Here is a 27,983-nt window from a genome sequence, read left to right on the forward strand (position 1 = left end):
TAACATTAAATTTGTAGAAAAAAATTCATGTGTTAATCTTCCGTGTGCCAATATCTTAAAGGGTTTTAGCCACCAGTTTTCAAGATTTAGCACAGTTTTTAAGATTAGGCAATAAAAAAAACTTGCATTTATACAGCGTCTTTGATGACCACCGGACGTCTCAAAGCGCTTTACAGCCAATGAAGTACTTTTGGCGTGTGGTAATGTGGGAAACGCGGCAGCCAATTTGCGCACAGCAAGCTCCCGCAAACAGCAATGTGATAATGACCAGATAATCTATTCTTATGTTGATTGAGGGATAGATATTGGCGAGGATACTGGGGATAACTCCCATGCTCTTCTTCGAAATAGTGCCATGGGATCTTTTACATCCACCTGAGAGAGCAGATGGGGCCTCGGTTTAACATCTCATCCGAAAAACGGCACCTCCGACAGTGCAGCACTCCCTCAGCACTGCACTGGAGTCAAGCCTAGATTTGTGTGCGCAAGTCCCTGGAGTGGGACTTGAACCCACAACCTTCTGACTCAGAAACGAGTGTGCTACCCACTGAGCCACAGCTAGCACAATGTAATATAGTGCAATAAATCTTTAAAATAAATCTTAATGTACATTATGTGGTTACACAATACACAGGACAAAAGGGATCACAGTAATTTTGTGTCATTGGAATGCACCGCAGCTTAAAAAAAAGCACAAATGAAGGGAAGAAATCCATCCATGCATCAAAGGTGTTTTTAAGCAGAAATTGCTCATCAAATTTCAGAATGCACCAGCAATGAATATGGCATTGTGGTAAGTCAAATGTGATGACGCAGTTCTTGAGGTTCTGACAACATAATTTTCATAACTTCCCCAAATCTTCCTATTAAACACAAGAACCAAATGTGCCAAACTAATACACTGAAGGCGTCGAGTTGCTGCAACTGAAAATTAGAAGAAACCCAGACGCACTCAACAATGAAGATCCCAATAATATTTTTGCTGTTAGGTATGATTGTGATCTGCTTGGCTGCTCATGGTAAGATCTGCCGATCCATATTTTTTTACTATAATGTTAATAGAGGTGACAACTTCAAATGATAGGAATGCATTCTAGTCGCAATTGTTTACAGCCTCAGACCCTGAAAATTTTCCACAGCTAATCTTTACCTTTTAAATTAGAAAACTGCAAAGAAAAGGAACCTGTGCACTAAACGTTTAAGGGTGAAAGCCAATACAAGCTAAATTGACCAACTTGCTTGTGTTTCATTTCCCCTTTGATCGAGGAAAAATTAAATTGCACTCTTGATTTTCACAGAAGTTTCAATGACTAAAATCAGGATTTGAGTTGGGTTATTTACAAGTAGGTTGAGTCAAATTTCCTACATGACACATTTCCTACATTATAACAGTAAAAACTATTTCATTGGCTGTAAAGCGCTTTGGGACGGCCAGCGGTCGTGAAAGGCACTATATTAATGCAAGTCTTTCTTTTTTCTTTCAAATAAATTCGATAGTCTAGCCTAATGGCTGCTTTAATCATCCTGATAGACAGGCATGTTTTTGTGGCTCAACATAACAGTTCGAGTGCCCAAAATGCATGCATCAGTTATATTGTAGGCAGACCATTGCTCTTATATGTGCTGCAAGTGAAACTTTACGTTTTGAATTTTGCTTTGCTCGTTTATTTTCTGATATATTCTGATGGTTAAGGGCCGTTGATCTTTTGAGTTATATGTAACTTACACAGAAACACAAAAACAAGAATGGTGGAGAAACAATCAACTTGAAGGGGGGAAATCCGGTAAGGATGTACCGTTAATCGAATAAGGAAGGGAGTTGGACATAGCAAGTCTTGAATTTAGACATGGCTGCATAAAAGAACAGCTTCTAGGGGAAATGCTCCAGGCCACCTGCTTCTAGAGCATTAGGCAGAGCAAAAATTGTCCTCTGAGGAGAGATTGAGTAGATTGGGCTTATGCACTCTGGAGTTTAGAAGAATGAGAGGTGATCTCATTGAAACATATAACATACTGAGGGGGATTGACAGGGTAGATGCTGAGAGGTTGTTTCCCCTGGCTGGGGAGTCTAGAACCAGGGTGCACACAGTCTTAAGATAAGGGGTCAGCCATTTAGGACTGAGATGAGGAGGAATTTCTTCACTCAGAGGGTTGTGAATCTTTGGAATTCTCTGCCCCAGAGAGCTGTGGAGGCTGAATTATCAAGTATATTCAAGGCTGAGATTGATAGATTTTTGGACTCTAGGGGAATCAAGGGATATGAGGATAATGCAGGAAAGTGGAGTTGAAGTTGAAGATCAGCCATGATGTTATTGAATGGTGGAGCAGGCTCAAAGGGCCGTTTGGCCTGCTCCTGCTCATAATTCTTATATTCTTATGTTCTAAAAATGGGTGGAGATGACCCCTTTGTGCTTGACACAAGCGGAAAAATTCAGTAGGTTAGCGCCTCCCATTAGCGCCTGCAGAAGACGGCAACGGGGCGCTGATGCAGTAGCGCCAGGGTGAGCAGATTCCAGCACCACACAGCAAATCCAGCCCCCTTGTTGCGCTGCCGGTATGAGGTACTGCTGGGGACTTCAACGCCAGGCAGGTTGTGACGTCAGTGAGTGTGCAACACTCACCAGGCGCCCGATCTGCAAAATTAATTGTCACCACTTACCTTTGCGCCTCAGCCAGACAGCGACAGGGAGTGCAGGCGCACAGCTGACTGAAGCCGGCTCCAGCAACGTTATTTAAAGGCATCAGTATTAATCACTCGCAGCTATCAGGGCAGGTTAGTTTCAGTGGCTTCTTGTCAGTTTCAGCCAGTGGAGCAGTTTGTATGAGCAATTTCAAGCTTCCTTTTTATTGCTCAAAGATTCAAACTGCTACACTTGCCAACATTATTGGGGGCTGTACTGGCATGTCACCTCACCCTCCAGGATCTACAGCAGAGAGAGCATAGGCAGCGAGAAATACAGGAAAATATACACAGAGGGATGAGGAGGGGCATCAGGGCTCTCACCAGGAAGCCTTACCCTCCAAGGGTATTCCAACAGCACTTCTCCTACCTTCAATTAAGCAAGGAGCAGTGTATTAGATAGCTTTGGGCAGTGTGTGAAGCTTGTGGTACAGATGGTGGTATGTAGCATTTGTTGAAGCATTCAATCACCCTAACCACCCGACTGAGGTGGATCTGCCATGAGCACACCTGCTTCAGTCCTCTGGCTCCTTCTACTTGTTGTGCTTCTCCTTACCGAGGCAGCTGCACAGCCAGCAATGCTGAGAATGAGGTGCCGCAGTATCAATGAACCTCCCCTCAAAGTACTGGGAAAAGCCTGTGGCAATGATGAGTTGCAATTAGATTGCACCCAATATTAGTCCACCCTTTGAGTGTAACGCCACTGAGCTAGGCCTTTAAGACTTAATTTAGCGCCCCAAACATTTCTTTGAGCAGTGAGAATGAATTTTGCGTGCAGTCTAAAGCATTAGCGCCTGGCGCTAATTCTCAAACTTTTCTAAAGATACCGCCCGTTACTGGGCTATAATGAATTCCTGAATCATGGCAAACATGAGTGGGATGGTCTGCCTGAATCAGGCAAGAGCATTTAAATTTTGCCAGTAAACTGTTGCCAGTGTGATGCCTCCCACGTCATTTACTGAGTCTCTGCCTGGCATCTGCCAGAGAAGGAGTGTTCAGAGAAAGAGGGTCTCACAGAAATTGCCAGTCAGCCCTTGCAGACCTGTACAGGGGCTGCCCACAACATCTTCAGGCCTCCAACAAAGGAGACCATTTCATTTTTGCTGTATATGCGAGCAACCAGCAGGGCTCAATTTCACCACTCAGCTTTCCAGGACTCACTTTGAGTAAGCATCAATTCTCGGACACCAGTCCTGCTCTCACTATAATGCAGCTGAACCCAGAAAATAAGCCAGGTTCAGTCAAGGTTGTAGTGCATGGATTTTAAATTAGCAGAGGTCAGGAGGAGAGGAAAAAAATCAGGGCCACTAAGTCCTACTGGAGAAGTATTTGTTGGAAAAAAAATGCAAATAACACATTTTCTTAAGTTTAGGGCTCTCATTATAGAATTCAACCCTCCAATCTATTGGAAAAGTTTACATTCTCATAATAATACAGCCTGCTAGGTTGATTTGGTCTCTGAAAGGTATTATAACGTACTAATTTGGCTCAGAACGTTGTACTTTGTACCTCTAAACATGCAGGAAGAATGATAATTAAAGAATGAAATACCAAAGGGCAGAAAACATTAGTGGGAGTGGTGTATAGACCCCCAAACAGTAATGCAGAGGTTGGGGATGGCATTAAAAGGGAAATTAGAGAAGCGTGCAATAAGGGCACAGCAGTCATCATGGGTGACTTTAATCTATATATAAATTGGGCTAACTAAATTAGTAACAATACTGCGGAGGAGGAATTCCTGGAGTGTATACGGGATGGTTTCCTGGACCAATATGTCGAGGAACCAACTAGGGATCAGGCCATCTTAGACTGGGTATTATGCAATGAGAAAGGATTAATTAGCAATCTTGTTGTACAAGGCCCCTTGGGTCGGAGCGATCATATGATAGGGTTCTTCATTAAGATGGAGAGTGAAGTAGTTGACTCAGAGACTAAGGTCCTGAATTTAAATAAAGGGAACTTTGATGGTATGAGACTCGAGTCGGGTAGGATTGATTGGGTAATGTCACTCAAAGGGTTGACGGTGATGGCAAACATTCAATGATCGCATGGCTGAACTACAGAATTTGTTTATCCCAGTTTGGCATAAAAATAAATCAAAAAAGCTGACTCAACCGTGGCTAACAAGGGAAATTAGGGATAACAGAAGATCCAAAGAGAGGACATATAAATTGGCCAAAAAAAGCAGCAAACCTGAGGATTGGGAGCAGTTTCGGATTCAGCAAAGGAGGACAAAGGGATTAATTAAGAGGGGGAAAATAGATTATGAAAGTAAGCTTGCAGGGAACATAAAAACTGACTGTAAAAGCTTTTATAGATATGTGAAGAGAAAAAAATTGGTGAAGTCAAGCGTAGGTCCCTTACAGTCAGCATCAGGGGAATTTATAATGGGGAACAAAGAAATGGCAGACCAATTAAATACATATTTTGGTTCTGTCTTCACAAAGGAGGACACAAATAACCTCCCAGAGATGTCGGGGAACATAGGGACTAATGAGAGGGAGGAACTGAAAGAAATCAGTATTTGTAGGGAAATGGTGTTGGGGAAGTTGACGGGATTGAAGTCCGATAAATCCCCAGGGCCCGATAATCTACATCCTAGGGTACTTAAGGAAGTGGCCCTGGAGATAGTAGATGCATTGCTGGTCATCTTCCAGAACTCGATAGACTCTGGAACAGTACCCATGGATTGGAGGGTAGCTAATGTTACCCCACTATTCAAAAAAGGTGGTAGAGAAAAAGCGGGGAATTATAGACCGGTAAGCCTGACATCGGTAGTGGGGAAAATGCTAGAGTCCATTATAAAAGATGTAATAGCAGAGCACTTGGAAAACAGTGACAGGATCGGATAAAGTCAACATGGATTTACAAAAGGTAAATCGTGCTTGACTAATCTACTGGAATTTTTTGAGGATATAACTGGTAAAATAGATAAGGGAGAACCAGTGGATGTGGTGTATTTGGACTTTCAGAAGGCTTTCGATAAGGTCCCGCATAAGAGATTTTCTCGTAAAATTAAGGTACATGGGATTAGGGGCAAGGTATTGACTTGGATAGAGAACTGGTTGGCAGATAGAAAGCAAAGAGTTGGAATAAACGGGTCATTTTCCGAGTGGCAGGCAGTGACTAGTGGGGTACCGCAAGGATCAGTCCTAGGACCCCAGCTATTCACAATATATATTAATGATCTGGACGAGGGAATTGGATGTAATATCTCCAAATTTGCAGACGACACAAAGCTGGGTGGGAGGGTATGCTGCGAGGAGGATGTCGTGAAACTCCAGTACGATTTGGACAGGTTGGGTGATTGGGCAGAAACATGGCAAATGCACTATAATGTGGATAAATGTGAGGTTATCCACATTGGTGGCAAAAACAGGAAGGCAGATTATTTGAATGGCAATAGATTGGGAGAAGGGGAAGTGCAAAGAGACCTGGGTGTTCTTGTGCATCAGTCACTGAAGGTAAGCATGCAGGTGCAGCAGGCAGTTAAGTAGGCAAATGGTATGTTGGCCTTCGTAGCAAGAGGGTTCGAGTACAGGAACAAGGATGTCTTGCTGCAGTTGTACAGGGCCTTGGTGAGACCACATTTTGAGTATTGTGTGCAGTTTTGGTCGCCTTATCTGAGGAAGGATGTTCTTGCCATGGAAGGAGTGCAGCGAAGATTCACCAGGCTGATACCTGGGATGGCAGGAATGACATCTGAGGAGAGATTGTGTCGATTGGGCTTGTACTCACTGGAGTTTAGAAGATTGAGAGGGGATCTCATCGAAACCTATAAAATTCTGTCAGGCCTGGACAGACTAGATGCAGGAAGGATGTTCCCAATGGCCGGGGAGTCCAGAACTAGGGGTCATAGTCTAAGGATAAGGGGACTGAGATGAGGAGGAATTTCTTCACCCAGAGAGTGGTGAACCTGTGGAATTCTCTGCCACAGAGGGCAGTGGAGGCCAGTTCATTAAATATATTCAAGAAGGAGTTGGATATATTTCTTAAGGCTAAAGGGATCAAGGGATATGGGGAGAAGGCAGGGACAGGGTACTGAATTTGGATGATCAGCCATGATCTCATTGAATGGTGGAGCAGGCTCGAGCAGCCGAATGGCCTACTCCTGCTCCTATCTTCTATGTTTCTATGTAAAGCAGATTATTTAATGTCTGACCTCTGGTTTGCTGTTAAATGCCTATTTTCGAACTATCTGCTAATTTGATGTCGATGAAACCACTTCAGTTGTACTGTAAATGAAAGGTGTTTCTAAAGCTGATAAATCCCCTGGACCTGATGGCCAAAATCCTACAGTTTTGAAAGAGGTGGTTGCAGAGTTAGTGGATGCATTGGTTGTCATCTTCCAAAATTCCATTGATTCTAAAACGGTTCCCGTGGATTGGAAGGTGGCAACTGTAACCTCACTATTTAAGAAAGGAGGGAGAGAGAAAATGGAGAACTACAGACCAGTTAGCCTGACATCAGTAGTAGGGAAAATGCTAGAATCTATTATTAAGGATGTGGTAACAGGGCACTTAGAGAATAATAATAGGATTGGGCAGAGTCAACACGGATTTGTGAAAGAGAAATCATGTATGACAAATCTGTTAGAGTTTTTTGAGGTTGTAACTAGCAGAATAGATAAGGGGGAAATCAGTGGATGTGGTGTATTTGGATTTTCAGAAGGCATTCGATAAGGTGCCACACAAGAGGCTATTAAACAAAATTAAAGCTCATGGGATTGGGGGTAATATACTAGCTTGGATTGAGGATTGGTTACTGAACAGAAAACAGAGAGTAGGGATAAACGGATCATTTTCGGATTAGCTGGCTGTAACTAGTGGAGTACCGCAAGGATCAGCGCTTGGGCCTCAGCTATTCATAATCTACATCAATGATTTGGATGAAGGGACCAAAATAATATAACTAAGTTTGCTGATGATACAAAGCTAAGTGGGAATGTAAGTTGTGAGGAGGATGTAAAGAGGCTTCAATGAGATATAGACAGGCTAAGTGAGTGGGCAAGAACATGGCAAATGGAATATAATGTGGAGAAATGTGACGTTATCCACCTTGGTAGGAAAAATAGAAAAGCAGAGTAATTTTTAAATGGTGAGAGACTGGGAAATGTTGGTGTTCAGAGGGACCTGGGTGTCCTTGTACACGAATCACAAAGGTAACATGCAGGTACAGCAAACAATTAAGAAAGCAAATGGTATGTTGGCCTTTATTACAAGGGGATTTGAGTAGAAGAGTAAAAATGTCTTACTGCAATTATATAGGGCTCTTGTGAAACCACACCTGGAGTATTGTGTACAGTTTTGGTCTCCTTACCTAAAGAAGGATATACTTGCCATAGAGGGAATGCAACGAAGGTTCACCAGACTGGTTCCTGGGATGGGGGGATTGTCCTCTGAGGAAAGATTGAGTAGACTGGGCCTTTATTCTCTAGAGTTCAGAAAAATGAGGGGTGATCGCATTGAAACATACAAAATTCTTACAGGGCTTGACAGGGTAGATGCAGGGAGGATGTTTCCCCTGGCTGGGGAGTCTAGAACCAGGGGTCACAGTCTCAAAATAAGGGGACGGCCATTTAGGACTGAGCTGAGGAGAAATATCTTCACTCAGAGGGTGGTGAATCTTTGGAATTCTCTACCCCAGAGGGCTGTGGAGGCTCAGTTGTTGAGTAGATTCAAGACAGAAATTGATAGATTTTTGAATATTAAGGGAATCAAGGGATATGGGGATAGTGCAGGAAAGTGGAGATGAGGTAGAAGATCAGCCATGATCTTATTGAATGGCGGAGCAGGCTCGATGGGCCGAACGGCCTGCTCCTGCGCCGATTTCTTATGACACTCAGCTGACTGGTGTCTAAATAAGAAGGGGTGCGGCACGAGAAAGCGAGCAATGGGGGCGGGGGGCGAGCGAGGGCGAGCGAGGGGCGGGCGGGGGGCGAGCGAGGGCGGGGGGGGCGAGCGAGGGCGGGGGGGCGAGCGAGGGCGGGGGGCGGAGGGCGAGCGAGGGCGGGGGGGGCGGAGGGCGAGCGAGGGCGGGGGGGCGGAGGGCGAGCGAGGGCGGGGGGCGGAGGGCGAGCGAGGGCGGGGGGGGGCGGAGGGCGAGCGAGGGCGGGGGGGGCGGAGGGCGAGCGAGGGCGGGGGGGCGGAGGGCGAGCGAGGGCGGGGGCGGAGGGCGAGCGAGGGCGGGGGCGGAGGGCGAGCGAGGGGCGGAGGGCGAGCGAGGGGCGGAGGGCGAGCGAGGGGCGGAGGGCGAGCGAGGGGCGGAGGGCGAGCGAGGGGCGGAGGGCGAGCGAGGGGCGGAGGGCGAGCGAGGGGCGGAGGGGCGAGCGAGGGGCGGAGGGCGAGCGAGGGCGGGGGCGGAGGGCGAGCGAGGGCGGGGGGCGGAGGGCGAGCGAGGGCGGGGGGCGGAGGGCGAGCGAGGGCGGGGGGGCGGAGGGCGAGCGAGGGCGGGGGGGCGGGAGGGCGAGCGAGGGCGGGGGGCGGAGGGCGAGCGAGGGGCGGTGGGGCGAGCGAGGGCGGGGGGCGGAGGGCGAGCGAGGGCGGGGGGCGAGCGAGGGCGGGGGGCGGAGGGCGAGCGAGGGCGGGGGGGCGGAGGGCGAGCGAGGGCGGGGGGGCGGAGGGCGAGCGAGGGCGGGGGGGCGGAGGGCGAGTGAGGGCGGGGGGGCGGAGGGCGAGCGAGGGCGGTGGGGCGAGCGAGGGCGGGGGGCGGAGGGCGAGCGAGGGCGGGGGGCGAGCGGAGGGCGGGGGCGGAGGGCGAGCGAGGCGGGGGGGCGGAGGGCGAGCGAGGGCGGGGGGGGCGAGCGGGAGGGGGGGGGGGGGCGAGGGCGGGGGGGCGGGGGGGCGAGGAGGGGGCGAGGGGAGGGGGCGGCGGAGGCGAGCGAGGGCGGGGGGCGAGCGAGGGCGGGCGAGGGCGGGGGGGCGAGCGAGGCGGGCGAGGCGTGGCGAGGGCGAGCGAGGGCGGAGCGAGGGCGAGCGAGGCGGGGGGCGAGCGAGGCGAGCGAGGGCGGGGGGGCGAGCGAGGGCGAGCGAGGGCGGGGGGCGAGCGAGGGCGAGCGAGGGCGGGGGGCGAGCGAGGGCGAGCGAGGGCGGGGGGCGAGCGAGGGCGAGCGAGGGCGGGGGCGAGCGAGGGCGAGCGAGGGCGGGGGGCGAGCGAGGGCGAGCGAGGGCGGGGGGCGAGCGAGGGCGAGCGAGGGCGGGGGGCGAGCGAGGGCGAGCGAGGGCGGGGGGCGAGCGAGGGCGAGCGAGGGCGGGGGGCGAGCGAGGGCGAGCGAGGGCGGGGGGCGAGCGAGGCGAGCGAGGGCGGGGGGCGAGCGAGGGCGAGCGAGGGCGGGGGCGAGCGAGGCGAGCGAGGCGGGGGGCGAGCGAGGGCGGGGGGCGAGCGAGGGCGAGCGAGGGCGGGGGCGAGCGAGGGCGAGCGAGGGCGGGGGCGAGCGAGGGCGAGCGAGGGGCGGGGGGCGAGCGAGGGCGGGGGGCGAGGAGGGCGGGGGGCGAGCGAGGGCGGGGGCGGAGGCGAGCGAGGGCGGGGGGCGGAGGGCGAGCGAGGGCGGGGGGGCGAGCGAGGGCGGGGGGGCGGAGGGCAAGCGAGGGCGGGGGCGGAGGGCGAGCGAGGGCGGGGGGCGGAGGGCGAGCGAGGGCGGGGGGCGAGCGAGGGCGGGGGGCGGAGGGCGGAGGGCGAGCGAGGGCGGGGGGCGGAGGGCGAGCGAGGGGCGAGCGAGGGCGGGGGGCGGAGGGGCGAGCGAGGGCGGGGGGCGGAGGGCGAGCGAGGGGCGGGGGGCGGAGGGCGAGCGAGGGCGGAGGGCGAGCGAGGGCGGGGGCGCGGAGGGCGAGCGAGGGCAGGGCGCGGAGAGCGAGCGAGGGAGGGTCGGGGGGCGGAGAGCGTGCGAGGGCGGGTCGGGGGGCCGCAGAGCGAGCGAGGGCGGGGGCGCGTTGATCGAGGGAGCAAGGGGCAGGGTGGCGGAGAATGAGCCAGCGAGTGGCGGGGGGCACAGAAAGCGAGCGAGTGAGCGGCGGGGGGACTATTTTGATAAGGGCAGGCTCTTGTCCGTATACACCTTACCAAAATTGCTGCATGTGAGGCATCTTCAGGCTTTTGAGGGAAAAAAAGCAGACAAGATTCTTCAGCTCTGACTGAAGCCTTTGTACCTGCAGACTAAGGTAGTTGATTCCTTCCAAGATTGATTAACTTAATCTCGTATAGGTTTGGGGCATTATTGAGACCTTGAACGATTCATGTCAGCTCTTGCCTCATGCAGGTTCCGCTGAGGCTGACTCAGGCCATAATTGGTAGAAATCCCAGGGAAGCCCAAGAACTCCACTGACAAGGGGATGGAGGCAGAAGATCCACCCATGCCTCCCAACCAGTAACCAGGCTCCACCCAAACATTCTTGGATCCCTATGTGGAAATCAGGCTATGTTCTTTAACCCTGGGGATTTTGGGGCACGTATCTATATTAAATGGTACTTGTGTGCATTCTCAGCTTTAAAATATTAAGATTAAAAATTAAACACATAGGTAAAGGAATGTACAAAATAAAGAGTAGTAGGGCACTCAAACATATTTTCACAGAATAATGGAGAAAGGTAATGGCCCAGAAATTCAGGTCTCCATGGGTGAGTACACATGGGGTACTCACCCGTAGGCCCAATGGAAGTGGCGGTTTCCTGCATGTACTGCGCATGCGCGGGAAACCGGCACTTCCATTCCCCTGAAAGAAGGGGTTCAGAGTTCGAATGCATGCGCAGGAGAGGCTGCGCGTGCGCATCGAACTTACGTTTTTTTTGCAGGTTTTCCCGGGAGGGTAAGTCTCCAGAATTTACACATTTAAAAAGCAGACATAAAACCTGCTTTTCACAAGGTAGGTGGTGAATTAATTAAAATTAAAACATTTTTTCCACAGGTTTATTATTTTTAAATACTTTAAAGCAAGCCAAGTTTATTTTTAGCCCCGTCATAAAATGAAATAATTATTTTTTTCAAAAATTTCATGCAATTTATAGTTTATTTAAAAAGTGATTTTTAAAAAATTTATTTGAAGATTTAGTGATGTTTTGGAGCCCGTAGTATTTATAAGTTTTGACTTATGAATGGGCATTCCCTGCTCCAATTGGCCTCCCTGGTGCCAGGGTCAAGGATGTCACTGAACGGCTGCAGGGCATTCTGAAGGGGGAGGGTGAACAGGCAGAGGTCGTGGTTCACATTGGGACCAATGACATAGGTAGGAAGAGGGATGAGGCCCTGCAGAAAGAATTTAGGGAGCTAGGTAGCAGATTGAAGAGTAGGACCTCAAAGGTTGTAATCTCCGAATTACTCCCGGTGCCACGTGCTAGTGAGTATAGGAATAGGAGGATAGAGCAGATGAATGCGTGGCTAATGAGTTGGTGCAGGAGGGAGGGCTTTAGTTTCCTGGATCACTGGGCCTGCTTCTGGGGAAGGTGGGACTTGTACAAGTCGGACGGGTTGCACCTGAACCAGAGCGGGACAAATATCCTTGTGGGGAGGTTTGCTAGCACTGTTCGGGGGGTTTAAACTAAAATGGCAGGGGGTTGGGAACCTGAGCAGGGAGACAGAGGAAAGGAAAACAGGGATAAAAGCAAAAGATAGGAAGGAGAAAAACAAAAGTGGCAGTCAGAGAAATCAACGGTTTAAATCAAACGTGGCCACAGTAAATAATAATTCTAATAGGTCTAAGAGCGTTAAAAAAACAAGCCTGAAGGCTTTGTGTCTTAATGCGAGGAGCATTTGTAATAAGGTGAATGAATTGGCTGCGCAAATAGAGGTAAACGAATATGATTTGGTTGGGATTACGGAAACATGGCTCAAGGATAGCCAAGACTGGGAACTCAACATCCAGGGGTATTCGATATTCAGGAAAGATAGGCAAAAAGGAAAGGGAGGTGGGGTAGCATTACTGGTTAAAGAAGGGATTAATACAATTGTAATGAAGGATATTAGCTCTGATGATGTGGAATCTGTATGGGTAGAATTGAGAAATACTAAAGGGGAAAAAAACATTAGTGGGAGTGGTATATAGACCTCCAAACAGTAAGTCGGAGGTTGGGGATGGCATTCAAAGGGAAATTAAAGAAGCGTGCAATAAGGGCACAGCAGTCATCATGGGTGACTTTAATCTACATATAGATTGGGCCAACCAAATTAGTAACAATACTGTGGAGGAGGAATTCCTGGAGTGTTTACGGGATGGTTTCCTGGACCAATATGTCGAGGAACCAACCAGAGATCAGGCCATCTTAGACTGGGTATAATGTAACGAGAAAGGATTAATTAGCAATCTTGTACGAGGCCCCTTGGGTCAGAGCGATCATAATATGATCGAATTCTTCATTAAGATGGAGAATGAAGTAGCTGACTCAGAGACAAGGGTCCTCAATTTAAATAAAGGAAACTACGATGGTCTGAGGAGCGAGTTGGGTAGGATTGATTGGGGAATGGCACTCAAAGGGTTGACGGTGGATAGGCAATGGCAAACATTCAAAGACCGAATGGATGAGCTACAGAATTTGCTCATCCCAGTTTGGCATAAAAATAAAACAAAAAAGGTGACTCAACCATGGCTAAAAAGGGAAATTAGGGACAGCATAAGATCCAAGGAGAGGACATATAAATTGGCTAGAAAAAGCAATAATCCTGAGGATTGGGAGCAGTTTAGGAGTCAACAAAGGAGGGCAAAGGGATTAATTAAGAAAGGGAAAATAGAATATGAGAGTAAGCTAGCAAGGAACATAAAAACTGACTGTAAAAGCTTTTATAGATATGTGAAGAGAAAAAGATTGGTGAAGTCAAGCGTAGGTCCCTTACAGTCAGAATCAGGGGAATTTATAATGGGAAATAAGGAAATGGCAGACCAACTAAATACATACTTTGGTTCTGTCTTCACAAAGGAGGACACAAATAACCTCCCAGAGATGCCGGGGAACATAGGGTCTAATGAGAGGGAGGAACTGAAAGAAATCAGTATTTGTAGGGAAATGATGTTAGGAAAATTGATGGGACTGAAGGCCGATAAATCCCCAGGGCCTGATGGTCTGCATCCCAGGGTACTTAAGGAAGTGGCCCTAGAGATAGAAGATGCATTGCTGGTCATCTTCCAGAACTCGATAGACTCTGAAACAGTACCCATGGATTGGAGTGTAGCTAATGTTACCCCACTAATCAAAAAAGGTGGTAGAGAAAAAGCAGGAAATTATAGACCAGTAAGCCTGACATCGGAAGTGGGGAAAATGCTAGAGTCTATTATAAAAGATGTAATAGCAGAGCACTTGGAAAGCAGTGACAGGATCGGACAAAGTCAACATGGATTTACAAAAGGTAAATCATGCTCGACTAATCTACTGGAATTTTTTTGAGGATGTAACTGGTAAAATAGATAAGGGAGAACCAGTGGATATGGTGTATTTGGACTTTCAGAAGGCTTTTGATAAGGTCCCACATAAGAGATTAGCGTGCAAAATTAAGGCACATGGGATTGGGGGGCAAGGTATTGACTTGGATAGAGAACTGGTTGGCAGACAGAAAGCAATGAGTTGGAATAAACGGGTCGTTTTCAGAGTGGCAGGCAGTGACTAGTGGGGTACCGCAAGGATCGGTCCTAGGACCCCAGCTGTTCACAATATATATTAATGATCTGGACGAGGGAATTGGATGTAATATCTCCAAATTTGCAGACGACACAAAGCTGGGTGGGAGGATAAGCTGTGAGGAGGATGTCGTGAAACTCCAGTACGATTTGGACAGGTTTGGTGATTGGGCAGAAACATGGCAAATGCACAATAATGTGGATAAATGTGAGGTTATCCACTTTGGTGGCAAAAACAGGAAGGCAGATTATTATTTGAATGGCAATAGATTGGGAGAAGGGGAAGTGCAAAGAGACCTGGGTGTCATTGTGCACCAGTCGCTGAAGGTAAGCATGCAGGTGCAGCAGGCGGTTAAGAAGGCAAATGGTATGTTGGCCTTCGTAGCAAGAGGGTTCGAGTACAAGAAGGAGGATGTCTTGCTGCAGTTGTACAGGGCTTTGGTGAGACCGCACCTTGAGTATTGTGTGCAGTTTTGGTCACCTTACCTGAGGAAGGACGTTCTTGCCATGGAGGGAGTGCAGCGAAGATTCACCAGACTGATACCTGGGATGGCAGGAATGGCGTACGAGGAGAGATCGTGTCGATTGGGCTTATACTCGCTGGAATTTAGAAGAATGAGAGGGGATCTCATTGAAACTTATAAAATTCTAACAGGACTAGACAGACTAGATGCAGGGAGGATGTTCCCAATGGAGGGGGAGTCCAGAACCAGGGGTCACAGTCTAAAGATAAGGGGTAAGCCATTTAGGACAGAGATGAGGAGGAATTTCTTCACCCAGAGAGTGGTGAACCTGTGGAATTCTCTACCACAGCAGGCAGTAGAGGCCAATTCATTAAATATATTCAAGAAGGAGTTAGATATATTTCTTAAGGCTAAAGGGATCAAGGGATATGGGGAGAAAGCAGGGACAGGGTACTGAGTTTGGATGATCAGCCACGATCTCATTGAATGGCGGAGCAGGCTCGAGGGGCCGAATGGCCTACTCCTGCTCCTATCTTCTATGTTTCTATGTATTCTCTTGACCCCAGTACTCCAGAAGGCTGCTATACCCTGCCCCCAAATACTGCCAGATTCTAGAAATCTCCCAATAGTGCCAAACTCAGGCCCCAAATACTCCCTGGCCCTCCTCCTCCTCAATCACCCTGGGCCCCAGGAGCCCCCTCGACCCACCCCAGGGCTCCTTTTCAGTGCTCCCAAACCCCTCGACCACTCTCAGTGCACCAGACGTCTGTATTACTGAACGTTGGGACTGGATCCCAGACCCAGGCCAATTTCCAATGCTGTTAAATCAGTGGCCTTGGCATTCCTATTTGGACACAAAACCCTGTGCTGATTAAAACTTCCAACTCTCTCTCGAGCAAAGCCACAGCAAGTCTGCTAGTATGACAAAATGTAAATGCTGACTACTTCAAGAGGATAGCCTGTGTCAAGCTATGTATAGGGAAAATGTTTCCACTTATGGGGGGAGTCTAAAATTAGGGGTCATAAATACAAGATAGTCACCATTAAATCCAAGAGAGAATTCAGGAGGATCTTCTTTACCCAGAGAGTGGTTAAAATGTGGAACTCGCTACCACAGGTAGTAGTTGAGGCAAATAAGGGAAAGGTAGATAAACATACGAGGGAGATGAAGAGGGGCAAGAGGAGACTCGCAAAGAGCATAAACACCGGCATGGAATAGTTGGGCTGAAAGAATGTACAGCGCAGGAACAAGTCAATGTAATTGTTGTTTATGTAACTCACATATTTTCACATTTCTTTGCGATTGTGAGCCCTTCTTGTTCTTGTGTTTCCTCATTCAATTCTTTCCTTTTACACTCCAGGTCTGTGTATAGGCACCATAACAAACTCAAGATGCAAATGTGTGAAAGTCATCTCTAAGTTCATTCATCCAAGAAAATATCAAAATGTCAACATCTTTCTCCAGGGCTCCTACTGCAGAAAAGTAGAAATTGTGTAAGTATTAAAGCAACGTTCAAGTAAGCATTTAAATCACCCAAGTCAAAAGAATTAAAACTTTTACTTCAACTTTTTAATTTTCTTTGTTAGTTTTTACTTAATTTACATACAGTAGAACCAGGAAATGTTTACTATATTGGAGAAATTCAATTTACAGCTGATCTAATAGTGGTCAAAACTGAATCACATATTTATTGTTGGCACTTAAAGCAGTCACCATGGACAGGCTAGGGCCAAAATTCCTTTGCTGTTCATGTGGGCGCCCACTGTAAATTGGACTGAGTCAGTCAGAATAGCCCCACGTCACAAAGACCCATATATGCTGGGTACTGTCTGTAGGGTACAGCTTCCAGGATAGCCTCCACCTGCCCCTAAAATGCCATTGATACAAGAGGGTGTGGGACTGTGGGCGAGGACCTTAAGTAGAGGTCGTACAGCCAGGCCCTCAGTCAGAACTAGCTGTAGCCTGGTCTCACCTAGCGTACCTCCCCCCGTCACCTGGCAAGATTCACTTGCGAAATGAGCTAGAATCGGGGCCTGGACCCCAGAAGATGAGGGGAGGCAATTTATTTGTTAAAGATTTACAAGCGGCCTCCTGACACAGTTCTCCCAGACACCTTGCAGAACTGGCACCCACCTAGGGATCCTAGGCAGGGAACCCCAGAAAATGAGAAGGTAACCCAGCACCATCCCCATTCCCCAGCAACCTTCCACCAGCAATTTTGGTAACTTCAGCAGGGGCCACCGCTGATACACACTCAAACTACCAAAAGATTGCTCCTCATGGCCTCTCCCCCAAACCAGCGAACTTCAGCACAGTCAGCAACGGAATTCACCAGCAGGCTCAATCCTGGCCTAACTGCTGCAATTTCAGCCCCAAGAAATTTATAGACCCTTTCAATGTCCTTGCATTTGTCAGTTATTCTTATATAGTGCAATCAAGAACCATCTTTCTGATTAGAAAGCTTTTTGCCGTCACAAAGAATTTCTCTTAGAATTTCAGTTTTTAAACTTTACATCATTGTACAGCATGATTTTGTGTTGTAAAAGGCACGTCTTGAAGATCCTACATCCTGATATTTACTATAGTTAAATGTGGAGCCTTCTTGATTCGATGCACCCAGGGTACTAAAACCCATCATCCACAGCTGGCCGACCCTGGGCCTGCAGACATCCTTAGTACTCACTTGCTGCATCACTACCCATTTAGATTAGTGTTGCGTTTGCAAAGATAATCCAGAGGCCGTATGCAGAGCTCAGTTCATGTTGCTTTTAATGGCTGATCCAAAACCACACTCACAGGCAAAAGCAATTGAATACCTATATCCAATGTCAGACACAATACAACGATAACAGCACTATCAAACTCCATGTGCTCAGGCCAAGGCAATCGAGTACCTATCACCAATGTCAGACATAACATTTCCTCCCCCCTCACAGAATTTCAAACATGAAATGTAGTGACAAAGTCCTGTAGGTGGCCAGGGCGAGAACGTGTACGAACAGGCCGAGGTGCGGACTGGTGAAGAGCAGGCCGAAGTGGGGACTGGTGAGGAGCAGGCTGAGGCACAATATCTGCTTGAGGGTTGGCTGGCTGAGCCACATGTGCATCCCGCCACTCTGGGGGTAAGGCTTGGGGATTAGGTCCGTATAATCCCGCATCATGGGGTGCTGGCACCTTCCGAAGGCGGCTGGCATGCCACCGAGAGCTGTCAGCGAGGCAGAAAGTGGCTGGTCCAAGTTGGCGGCTGATTTGGAGAGGGGAGGACCAGAATGAGGCCATCTTATTGTTGCGGTGAGGCCTGCGGACTCTGACCCAATCGGAGACTGAGATGTTGGGCGCCTTGGCCCTCTTCGACTGGTCGAAGCGGAGTTCCATCTTCTCCTGCTGTCTAGCGACTGTGGCTTGAGCCCGTGGAGCAGGGCTCTGAACTAGCGAGGGGCGGAGCCTGCCAAGGGGCAGCATGAGCCCACGGCTTAGCATGAGGGATGCGAGTGAGACCCCTGTAGTGGAATGCTGGGAGGCTCTGTAGTGCAGCAGTGTGTGGAGGAGGGCCTTGTCAAACGCACACCCCTGGGATCGGTGTGCTCGGAGGCCATTTTTCAGTGTCTGGTTAAAACGCTCCACCCCCCCCCATCCCCCCATTTGACTCGGGGTGGTAGTACGCTGCGTATGTGACAGATGCCCTTGCTCTCAAGGTAAGAGGAGGGTTCCGAAGAGACCATTTGGGGGCCATTGTCTGTGGTGACGGCCGTTGGATGCCCCCAGTGGGAGAAGAGGGACTCAAGGATATCGATGATGACCCAAGAGGTGACGGAGCCCACGGCAGTGACCTCTGGCCATTTTGAGTGCAGGTCATAGGTCACCACTGGGAACCGTTGATGGTGGGGGACACCATGGATCTCCCCGCAGACGTCCAGCTGCAGGTGCTCCCAGGGCTGAGGGGGGCCAGGTAAGGAGTTGCAGGAGCTTGGTGGCCAGTCTTGCCACTTACAAGGCAGGCTGCACAGTCCTTGACCAGGGCCTCGATTTCCCGGTCGATACCCGGCCACCACACTAGGTCTCGGCATCATTGTTTGAGCTTCACTGTGCCCAAGTGGCCCTCGTGCGCCATGGATAAAACACGCGCACGAAGGGCACTTGGGACCACAGTGCAGAGCCCACGTGCAACACAGGAGTCATTCCAGCAGGAGAGCTCCTCTTTAACTCTGGAGTAGGCAGACAGTTCCTCAGGCACCTTGCGAGGCCAGCCATCTCTGATGAAGGTGCACAGCTGGGAGGGGGCCGGATCCTGTTCAGAAGCCTCTTTGAGCTCCTGGAGAGAGACTATGGTTTGGAGAGGCATGTGCAGCATCTGGACGATGTCCTGTTCCACATGTTCAGACCAGACGAGTGGGGCTGGGGCAGAGACAGTGCGGGAGAGCAGATCTGCAACAACGTTGTCACGTCCTGGTGTGAACTGGAGACTGAAATTGTATTGGCGGAGGCGGTCAGACCAGCGGTGTAGACGGTCAGACCAGCGGTGTAGACGCAGTGGTCTGTGGCCCGTGCCGGATGTCGACAGCAGGGCAGTGAGAGCCTGGTGATCGGTTCGCAGGGTGAAGGCACGGCCATATGTGTACAGGTGCCACCGCTCACATGCCCAGACGCACGCCAGCGCCTCACACTCGCCTACTGAGCACTTCTGTTCAGTGGGGCTAAGGGCTCGGGAGGCAAAGGCGATTGGTTTCTCCACTCCATTCTGTATCTGCGATAACACCGCCTCCACAGCTGCAGCGGACGCGTCGCAGGTGACGAGGGTGGGGCTGGCGACATCAAAGTGAGCCAACACTGGAGGCGACGTGAGCTGTGATTTGAGGAGGCGAACAGCTTCTGTACAGGCTTGTGACCACACCCAGGGCTCATCCTTTCGCAGGAGCTGGCGCAGTGGGGCTGTGGTGGCTGAGTACTGGGGCAAAAACTTCAGGTAGTACCCAGTCATGCCAAGGAAGGAGGCAACCTGTGCTGCAGAGCTGGGTTCTGGGATGCTCTGAATGGCATCCACGTTTGACTGGAGTGGGGATATACCGTCAGCCAACAACCGAAACCCCACAAATTCGATCTCTGAAACAGCAAAGACACACTTTTCGCCATTCAGTGTGAGCTTGTGTTTTGCTAGAGCCGTGAAAACTCTGAAGGCGTTCGTCGTGAGTGGAGGTCGAGGGCCCATGCACGACGATGTCATCCAGGTAGATGGCCACCCCAGGAATGCCCACGAGCACAGAGGACATCACCTTTTGGAAGCAGCTGGGTACAGAGCTCAGTCCAAATGGCATCCTGGTGTACCGAAAGATGCCAGCATGTGTCACAAAAGCAGCGAGGTCCCTGCTGCTGGGGTGGAGGGGAACCTGTAGATAGCCCTGTCGAAGGTCCAGTTTCGAGAACAGGATGGAACCATAGAACTGCACTGAGTTCCGCTGGCGTGGGCAGTGGATATTTGTCAGGGATTACGGCTTTATTCACTGCTCAAAGATCGACACAGATGCGTAGACCACCTGACTTTTTCGTTGCGACCACCAGGTTGGAGACCCATGGGGAGACATCAACTGGTTCGATGATGCCAGCTTCCAGTAGCTGCTTTAGTTCCACTGTGACCCCGTCACGGAGAGCAAGCGGGATGCGGCGCAGTGGCTGAATGACAGGGGTAACGGTGGAGTCAACCATGGGCTGGTGGGTGAAGGCAGTCAGGCAGCCCAGACCCTCGAAGAGTGCTGGCCATGTTTGGCACCATGGTGAGGCGACGTGCAGAATCGCAGACCCGCCGGTGTCCAAGAGAGAAAAACCCAGGTCAGTGAAAAGATCCAGTCCCATCAGGTTAGCTCCTTGGCGTGCCACATGAAAACAAAAATCTGGCAAAACTTTTGTTCCATAGCGTACAGTGAGGTTGACTGAGCCCACTAGTCCAATTTTCAAATTACCATACCCGCAAAGGGCAGTGGAGGGCGCAGAGTGTGGCAGGGAGTTGAAAAAACGTTTGAATGTGTCCACATTCAGCAGTGAGACGCTGGCGCCGGTATCCAACAAGAGAGGGATGCACACATCATTCAGGTTAATTGTGCATGACTTGAAAGCCACTACTGGCCCAGAGCTCACGTTGTGAATTATAGTGCTCGAGGACTGAGAGTGTTCATTTGTAGCAACCGTGGCAGAGCGGCAGACATTGGCAAAGTGATTTTGTTTTCCACAATTGCAACAGGCTTGGCCGCGCGCAGGGCAATTCTGCGCTCTGGTAGCATGTGAACGAGATCCATAGTTTCCACACTGTTGCCGCAGTAGCGCGAGCATTACAATGTCAGGGCTGTCGGGGCCGAGGGCGCCGTCACTGGGTGTGTGTGCTAGTTTTGCTGCACATTCGGCTGCAGGCTCCACTTGAAAGGCAATGTTAACTGCCTGTGACAACCACAGATCGTTGGACTCAAGTAACAGTCTTTCACGCACTCTCACGTTGTTGGTGTGCTCTATTAGTTGATCACGCACCATCTCGTCTTGTAGTGCACCGAACTTGCACGAGCTAGCTAACCCCCCTCAAATTCGCCACGTATTGATGCACAGACTCGCTGGAAAGTTGGTGACGCTGTCTAAAAATGACTCGCCGCAGGAGGGCACTTTTGTGGGGCAGAGAAGTGTGTGCTTAACAGAGCCACAGCCACATCATGGCCCAGTAATTCCTGTCACAACGCGTGAGTACGGACAGGGTACTCACGCGTGTGCCAGGAGGAATTGCCGGTTTTCAGCATGCACAGCGCATGCGCTGAAAACCGACATTTCCTGTCCTCTGACCCAAGGGGTTAAGAGGCTGAACGCATGCGCGGTATTGGGCAGCGCGTGCGACTTGGATTTCCTGTATTTTTACAGATTTGCGCATGTGTAAAGGGCTCCGGTTTTTACGCATTGAAAAACCACACGTAAGTACTTAGTTTTACAGGTAAGTGGTCTTTTAGTACAATTTAGAATTTTTTTTTTTCCCCCACAGGTTTATGATTTTTAAACAATCTACAGCAAGGTAAGTTTAGTTTTAGACCCTATTTTTTAAAAATTTATTTTTTTCAAAAATTTGATTAATTGTTTAAAATATTTTAAAGTTATTCATAGTTAATTTAATTATTGGGATGCTTTTTAAAATTTTACTTAAAGTTTAAGTAGTGTTTTGGGGTGCCGTACTTTTCATGAGTTTGACAGTCTTTACTATCAAACGTATGAATGAAGTTTCCCCTCCCCTGATTGGCTGAACAGTGCTCACCTGATCCCAGCCGGCACATCGCACTAACTACGCCGCTGGGTCAGGTTAGCACAGCGCGCCGAGATCAGAACCGGGCCACTTACAGGAAATCCACTGCGGGCCAGGTTTCAGATGTCAGCGCGCCGGGTAAGTGCACATCGGGGGCTTGCACGCGTGGCAAGCCCCCGACAGGAATTACTGGGCCCATATGTTTGAATTGAGTCTGCTGTGCCTAATGTCCCAAGAACACGCTGGCCCTCCACTCCCAAGCAATGGGATAACAGTGCCTTTTTCTGTGCTGCACTCACATTTTCTAGTCAGAGAGCGGTGGGGTAGGTTTCAAAGGACTGTAGCCAGCGAACCCATGGGATCGGGGGCTCACCGGGTAGTGCGAGGAAGGGAGGAGGTGGTGGAAGAGAGATTTCAGCCATCCTCGTCGCCAAATGTTGCGTTTGCAAAGGTAATCCAGAGGCCGTATGCAGAGCTCAGTTCATGTTGCTTTTAATGGCTGATCCAAAACCACACTCACAGGCAAAAGCAATTGAATACCTATATCCAATGTCAGACACAATACAACGATAACAACACTATCAAACTCCAAGGGCTCAGGCCAAGGCAATTGAGTACCTATCACCAATGTCAGACATAACATTTAGGATGGTAAATTCACCTGCAGGAGCTTTGACATTTTATTTTTAAATGTTTTAATCAATAGAATTCCTACTTGTGTGTTACAGAATTACTTTGAAGCATGGGAAAAAGGTCTGCGTCAACCCCGAAACTCAATGGGTCAAGAGAGTCGTTTCCTTCCTCAATAAATGGTAAAAGATTAATTCTGCCCACCTACTGACAGGTGCACGTGTGATGCGCACATGAATAATTCAGCAGATTGGGATATTACTAGACTGCAACATCAGCCCTAGTTGGAGACCGCACAGACATGTGTGCATGTTTCCAACTAAGGCTGATGAAGTGTCATAATTACTGATTCATCTGGCTAAAATCTGGCAAAGTGCCAAAATTGTTTTAGTCTAATGTGATTTATTTTAATGCTGCTCTCTATACCTACTGGTGTGCGTGTCTATGAATAAACAAACAGTTGGGTATTATTGGTCTACAATGAGTAGTTTGAGTGAACACACACACACAATACAAATCACTACAAAGAGTAACTTGTTGATAAATGCGAGATCTGTCATCAAACGGAGCCACCAAGACAATACATCAATGCCATGTGCTAGTGCCTACAATGTACACTGAAAATACAGTACAGTACAATACAGCTGCAACACACAGACTCTGCAATGTTTCCTCAATCTACAAGCTTCAACTCTATGTACAATGCAAGGAACAGCTGTTACACATAGATCTGTTGTGGAGGAATTTCAAATCGCTCAACACAAGTCTGAGATCGAGAGTCCAAACAGCCTTTATTCGCACCGGTGGGAAGATAGCCTGCGCCCGCCTTAGTCAAGCTTCTTCAAATTGTTACAGCAGTTAGTCGATATTTATTTATACGTATAGTTTGATGTGCTATACATTGTTCCCGCCTACCTTCTAGAATGTTCTGCGTTATAACATCATTTCATTCTTATTAGCATTTGTTTACTGGCCCTTTGTCCTAGTCCCCAAGAATCGTCGACTTCATGTCTGTTTCCTGATCTACTTAATTTCCTTGGGATATTGTTAGACCGTCTGGTTTCTAGGCCGGTTACACATCTTGAGGATCCCCTTTGTCTTGCAACATTTACATTTCTATGTTTTTGATTATATCTCTTGTAGCCAGCCCAGTCACGTGATTATATGAGGTAATGCTATACAACACCTCTCCTGACCATTTTTATATAGAACCAAAATTTCCCCATCATGCCCCACTACTCTGCACTAACTTTTATGCATCTTCTTTCCCCCTTTCAGATCTCACTGTAATGTGGCTTTGCGCAGCTCTGCAGAAGTTTACAGTAGAGAAAGAGGCTATTCAGCTCATTGTGCCTGTGCTAGCTTTTTGCCAGAGCAACCCAAACTAAATCTCACTGCCCAGGTCTCTCTCCTGAGCTTTGTATCTTTCTCTGCTTCAAAGATTTGTTCAATCTTCCCTTCAAACATGCCATGGTCTCACACTCAAACATTCTCTGCGGCAGAGAGCATTCAATGCTCCAACAGCCCTCCGAGTAAAGACATTTCTCCTAACCTCACTTTTAGTGACCCTTATTTCTGGCTTCTCAACCAGACATAATAGTCTGTCCTTATTCACCCTATCAAACCTCCTCATAATTTTTAAAACCTCATTAAATCTCAGCCTTCCCGCTCCAGTGGAAATAGCCCCACTACAGTATTTCAAGTCTCCCCTCATAACTCTAGTTTCCCATCCTTGGCATCAGCCCAGTGAATCTACACTGGATGCTCTCTATGGCTTTAAAGGCTTTCTATAATGTGTGCCCAAAACTGCACGCACTACTCGAACTGTGGCCTAATCGTTGGCTTTTATAAATGTATTATTTCTTCATTCTTGAACTCTATGCCCCCATTTATAAAATCGAAAATGTTTTTGGCATTCTTATGGATTAATCTACCTGCACACACTTTCAGAAAATTAAGTATTTGGTCCCATTGGTTTCTCTTTCCATCCTTCAAGATCTGTCCAGTATATACTCTCATTTTCATTTCTGAATGTATTACCCCACATTAAACTGCATTTGTCACCTGTCTGCCTATTCCTCCAACCTCTCTGTCTACCTCACTGTTTGCCAAACCCTTACTTTTGTGTCATCAGCAAGTTTAGAAATCATGCTCCCTATGCTGAAGTCCACATCATCTATTTTTATCAGGAATAAAACTGGATCTAGCACTGACCACTGGGGTACAACACTTCTAACCCTTTTTCAATCTGAGCGACACTAATTAACCCTAACCTTGTTTCCTGTCCATCACCAGCTTTCTATCCATGCTGCTGCATTTCTTCTTATAGTATATACCTGATTTTTTGTAAAAAGCCTCCTGTAAGACAACTTATTCAATACCTTCTGAAAATCCACATAGACCACATCTACTGCACTTTCATTCTTGTTTCTCTATTAACTTAGAACTTGCTCATTCATCTAACAACAGTGTATAATATTTGTATCTTTTTCATTCCTCCAGTGGCATTGCTTATCCAGCAGGCTTCAATATATTGGTTTATGGTTTAAATCACAAATGAATTTTCTATCTACTGCATCAAACACACACAATCTTTGTTTTTGTATTTCCTAGAACAGAAGAAACTAGTCGAGTCACCACAGAGGAGTCATCCACTGAATGAATGTGAACTGCCCCTACAACAGAGAATGTTCTACTGTTCACGAGAAGCCAAGCTTTTGCTGTTTAAGATTTACTCTAACAGTCTGTGCCATAACAGGGTTTGTTTGCTGCTATTTCACTTGCTAACACTCCAGCTAATATCATAGCATTAAGAGATCCACATAACCCCTTTTAACATGTGCCAATAGTCTTTTGCTACTTTCAAACAGTTTTTGGGGCACAAGGTTTAACATCTCAAAATATTTGAACCAATAAATTGACAAAGTGTAACATATAAAAGGGATTTAAATTTGATTTTCTATTGTTCACACACATCCAAAATAAATAGATCCTCTCTCATTATAGTTACATGTATAAATTGTTTGAAACTTTACATGTTTCATACTGATTTTCTAAAACTGGCTGAATATTTGATTGTAGGAATTCTAGCTTTGTAATCTATCTTACATCACTTGCTTGGACACTGGAATAAATTTTCAAAGCCTGCACTGCTGCCAGAGACTTGCCCACTGCGAGTATGGTGATCTATAGTTATCTGATTTACCCTTCTTCAACAAGGTTACATTGGCTGCTCTCCAATCCAATGGCACAATTTGTATATTGAAGGATTAAAATATTGTGGCCCGAGCCTCTATCTCCTCTCTGACTTCTTTCAGCAGCGTGGTGTCCATGCCATCAGGGCCCAGTGACTTATCTACCTTGAGTTCTGATTTTTTTTAAATTATTTCCATTCATATTATCAGTTAGCCTTTTTCAGACTCCCTTTTCACCTCCCTACTACACTTTCCCATCATTATCTTTAGTATTGCTAGCCCTAGCTTTATCATATAACTTCCTTTTAAGTTTTACCTTAGCTTTAATCTCTCATTAGCCACAGAACTCTATATGATGCACCCACCTTTTGCCTCATAAGAATATTTTTATTTTGCACTCTATCCATCTCAAATTTGAAGACTTTTCACTGCCAGATTCCTTTTCATCTCACTGAACTTTGCCTTTTCCAGACCAGACCCCTTCACTTTGAATCTTACATTATCCTTCTGTTATGACATTGAATCTAACTACATTGTGGTCACTATTTCCCAAATGTTCCCCTACTCTCACATTAGTTGTTATTTGTCCCTCTTGATTTCCAGAACCTAATCAAACAATGCTTCTTTCCTTGTTCAACCAGAAACATACTGATCTAGGAAGCCATCCTGGATGCATTCTAAAAGGTGTTCCCCACATTCATGTTTATTCCAATCTATCTTGGGATTGTTAAAATCAGCCAATATCATTGCCCTGTTGTTCCTATATATATTCCTGAGCTACCTGCAGATCTCCTCCTCTATCTCATTATCACCGTTTGGTAGCCTGTAATGTACACCAAGAATTGTACAATGTCCCTTCATTTTCATGAGAATTCTGTCTTGAGGCAACCCTTGATGGCAACTCCATTTTGAACCCCTTCAATCAGGTTTCCACTCCTGTCACCAGCACTGAAATGGCCCTCATCAAAGTCACAAATGACATTCTATGTGACTGTGGTAATCTATTCCTGCTCGTCCTTCTCGATCAGTCTGCAATCTTTGTCACGGTTGACCACACCATTGTGGGACTGCCCTCACCTGGCTCCATTCCTATTAATCCAGTTGTAGCCAGAAAATCAACTACAATGGCTTCTCTAATTGCTCAGTTACCGCTGGAGTCCCCCCAAGGATCTATCCTTGGCCCCCTCCTATTTCACATCTACATGCTGTCCCTCAGCAACATCATCCAAAAACACATCAGGTCACACATGTATGTGACGACACCCAGCTCTACTTCACCACCACCGCCTCTGATTTATCATGCTGCTTGTCCCAACATCCAGTATTGCATGAGCAGAAATTTCCTCCAATACTGGGTAAACTGAAGCCATTGTCTTTGGTCCCTGCCACAACCTCCGTTCCCTAGCCACTGACTCCACCCCTCTCCCTAGTCTCTGTCTGAGGCTGCACCAGACCATTCGAAACCTGTGTGTCCTACTTAACCCTGAACTGAGCTTCCAATCCCATAACCTCTCTATCACCAAGACCGCTTACTTCCACTTGCGCAACATCACCCGTCTCCACCCCTGCCCCAGCTCATCGGCTGTTGAAACCTTCAGCCATGGCTTTGTTACTTCTAGACTTGACTTATTCCAATGCCAGCATCCCACCAAGCCACATTCACCCATCATCCTTGTGCTTGCTGACCTACATTTGCTCCCAGTCCAACGACGCCTCCATTTTAAAATTCTCATACTTGTTTTCAAATCTCTCTATGGCCTTGCTCCTCCCCTATCTCTGTAACCTATTCCAGTCCTACAACCCTTAGAGATCTTTGCACTCCTCCAATTCCAGCATCTTGTGCATCCCCGATTTTCATCCCTTCACAATTGGCGACTGTGCCTTCAGTTGGCTAGGCTCTCGAAACCTCTCCGTCTCCTGCTTCTCCTTTAAAACGCTCCTTTAAACCTACCTCTTTGACCAAGCTTTGGGTCACCTGTTCTAATATCTCATGTGGCTCGGTGTCAAATTTTGTTTGCGAACGCTCCTGTGAAACATCTTGGGACGTTTTACTACATTAAAGGTGCTATTAAATGCAAGTTGTTGATGTTGAGGACATCCTAACATTGTGATAGAATCTTTTTAAAACACGGTCATGCTACCCATCCATTTCA

The 27,983-nt window shown here is 48.1% G+C and overlaps 1 protein-coding gene across 2 annotated transcripts; it reads left to right on the plus strand.

Annotated features, from left to right (window-relative positions):
* The first annotated feature begins 882 nt into the window (after positions 1–882).
* LOC147122987 (interleukin-8-like) lies at positions 883–27,983 on the plus strand. 2 transcript variants are annotated; one of them, XM_085963176.1, is made up of 4 exons: positions 883–1,019; positions 16,103–16,235; positions 22,735–22,818; positions 25,250–27,983. In XM_085963176.1, coding segments are annotated over exons 1-4 (279 nt in total). In that variant the 5' UTR covers positions 883–958; the 3' UTR covers positions 25,251–27,983. The 2 variants fall into 2 exon arrangements, with proteins under 2 accessions (XP_085819302.1, XP_085819299.1); XM_085963173.1 differs by lacking the exon at positions 25,250–27,983 and having other exon boundaries at positions 22,735–23,087.

The sequence above is a fragment of the Somniosus microcephalus genome, chromosome 2, assembly GCF_052327205.1.
Source record: "Somniosus microcephalus isolate GS21.2 chromosome 2, FLI_Smic_1.0, whole genome shotgun sequence".
NCBI lineage: Eukaryota > Metazoa > Chordata > Chondrichthyes > Squaliformes > Somniosidae > Somniosus > Somniosus microcephalus.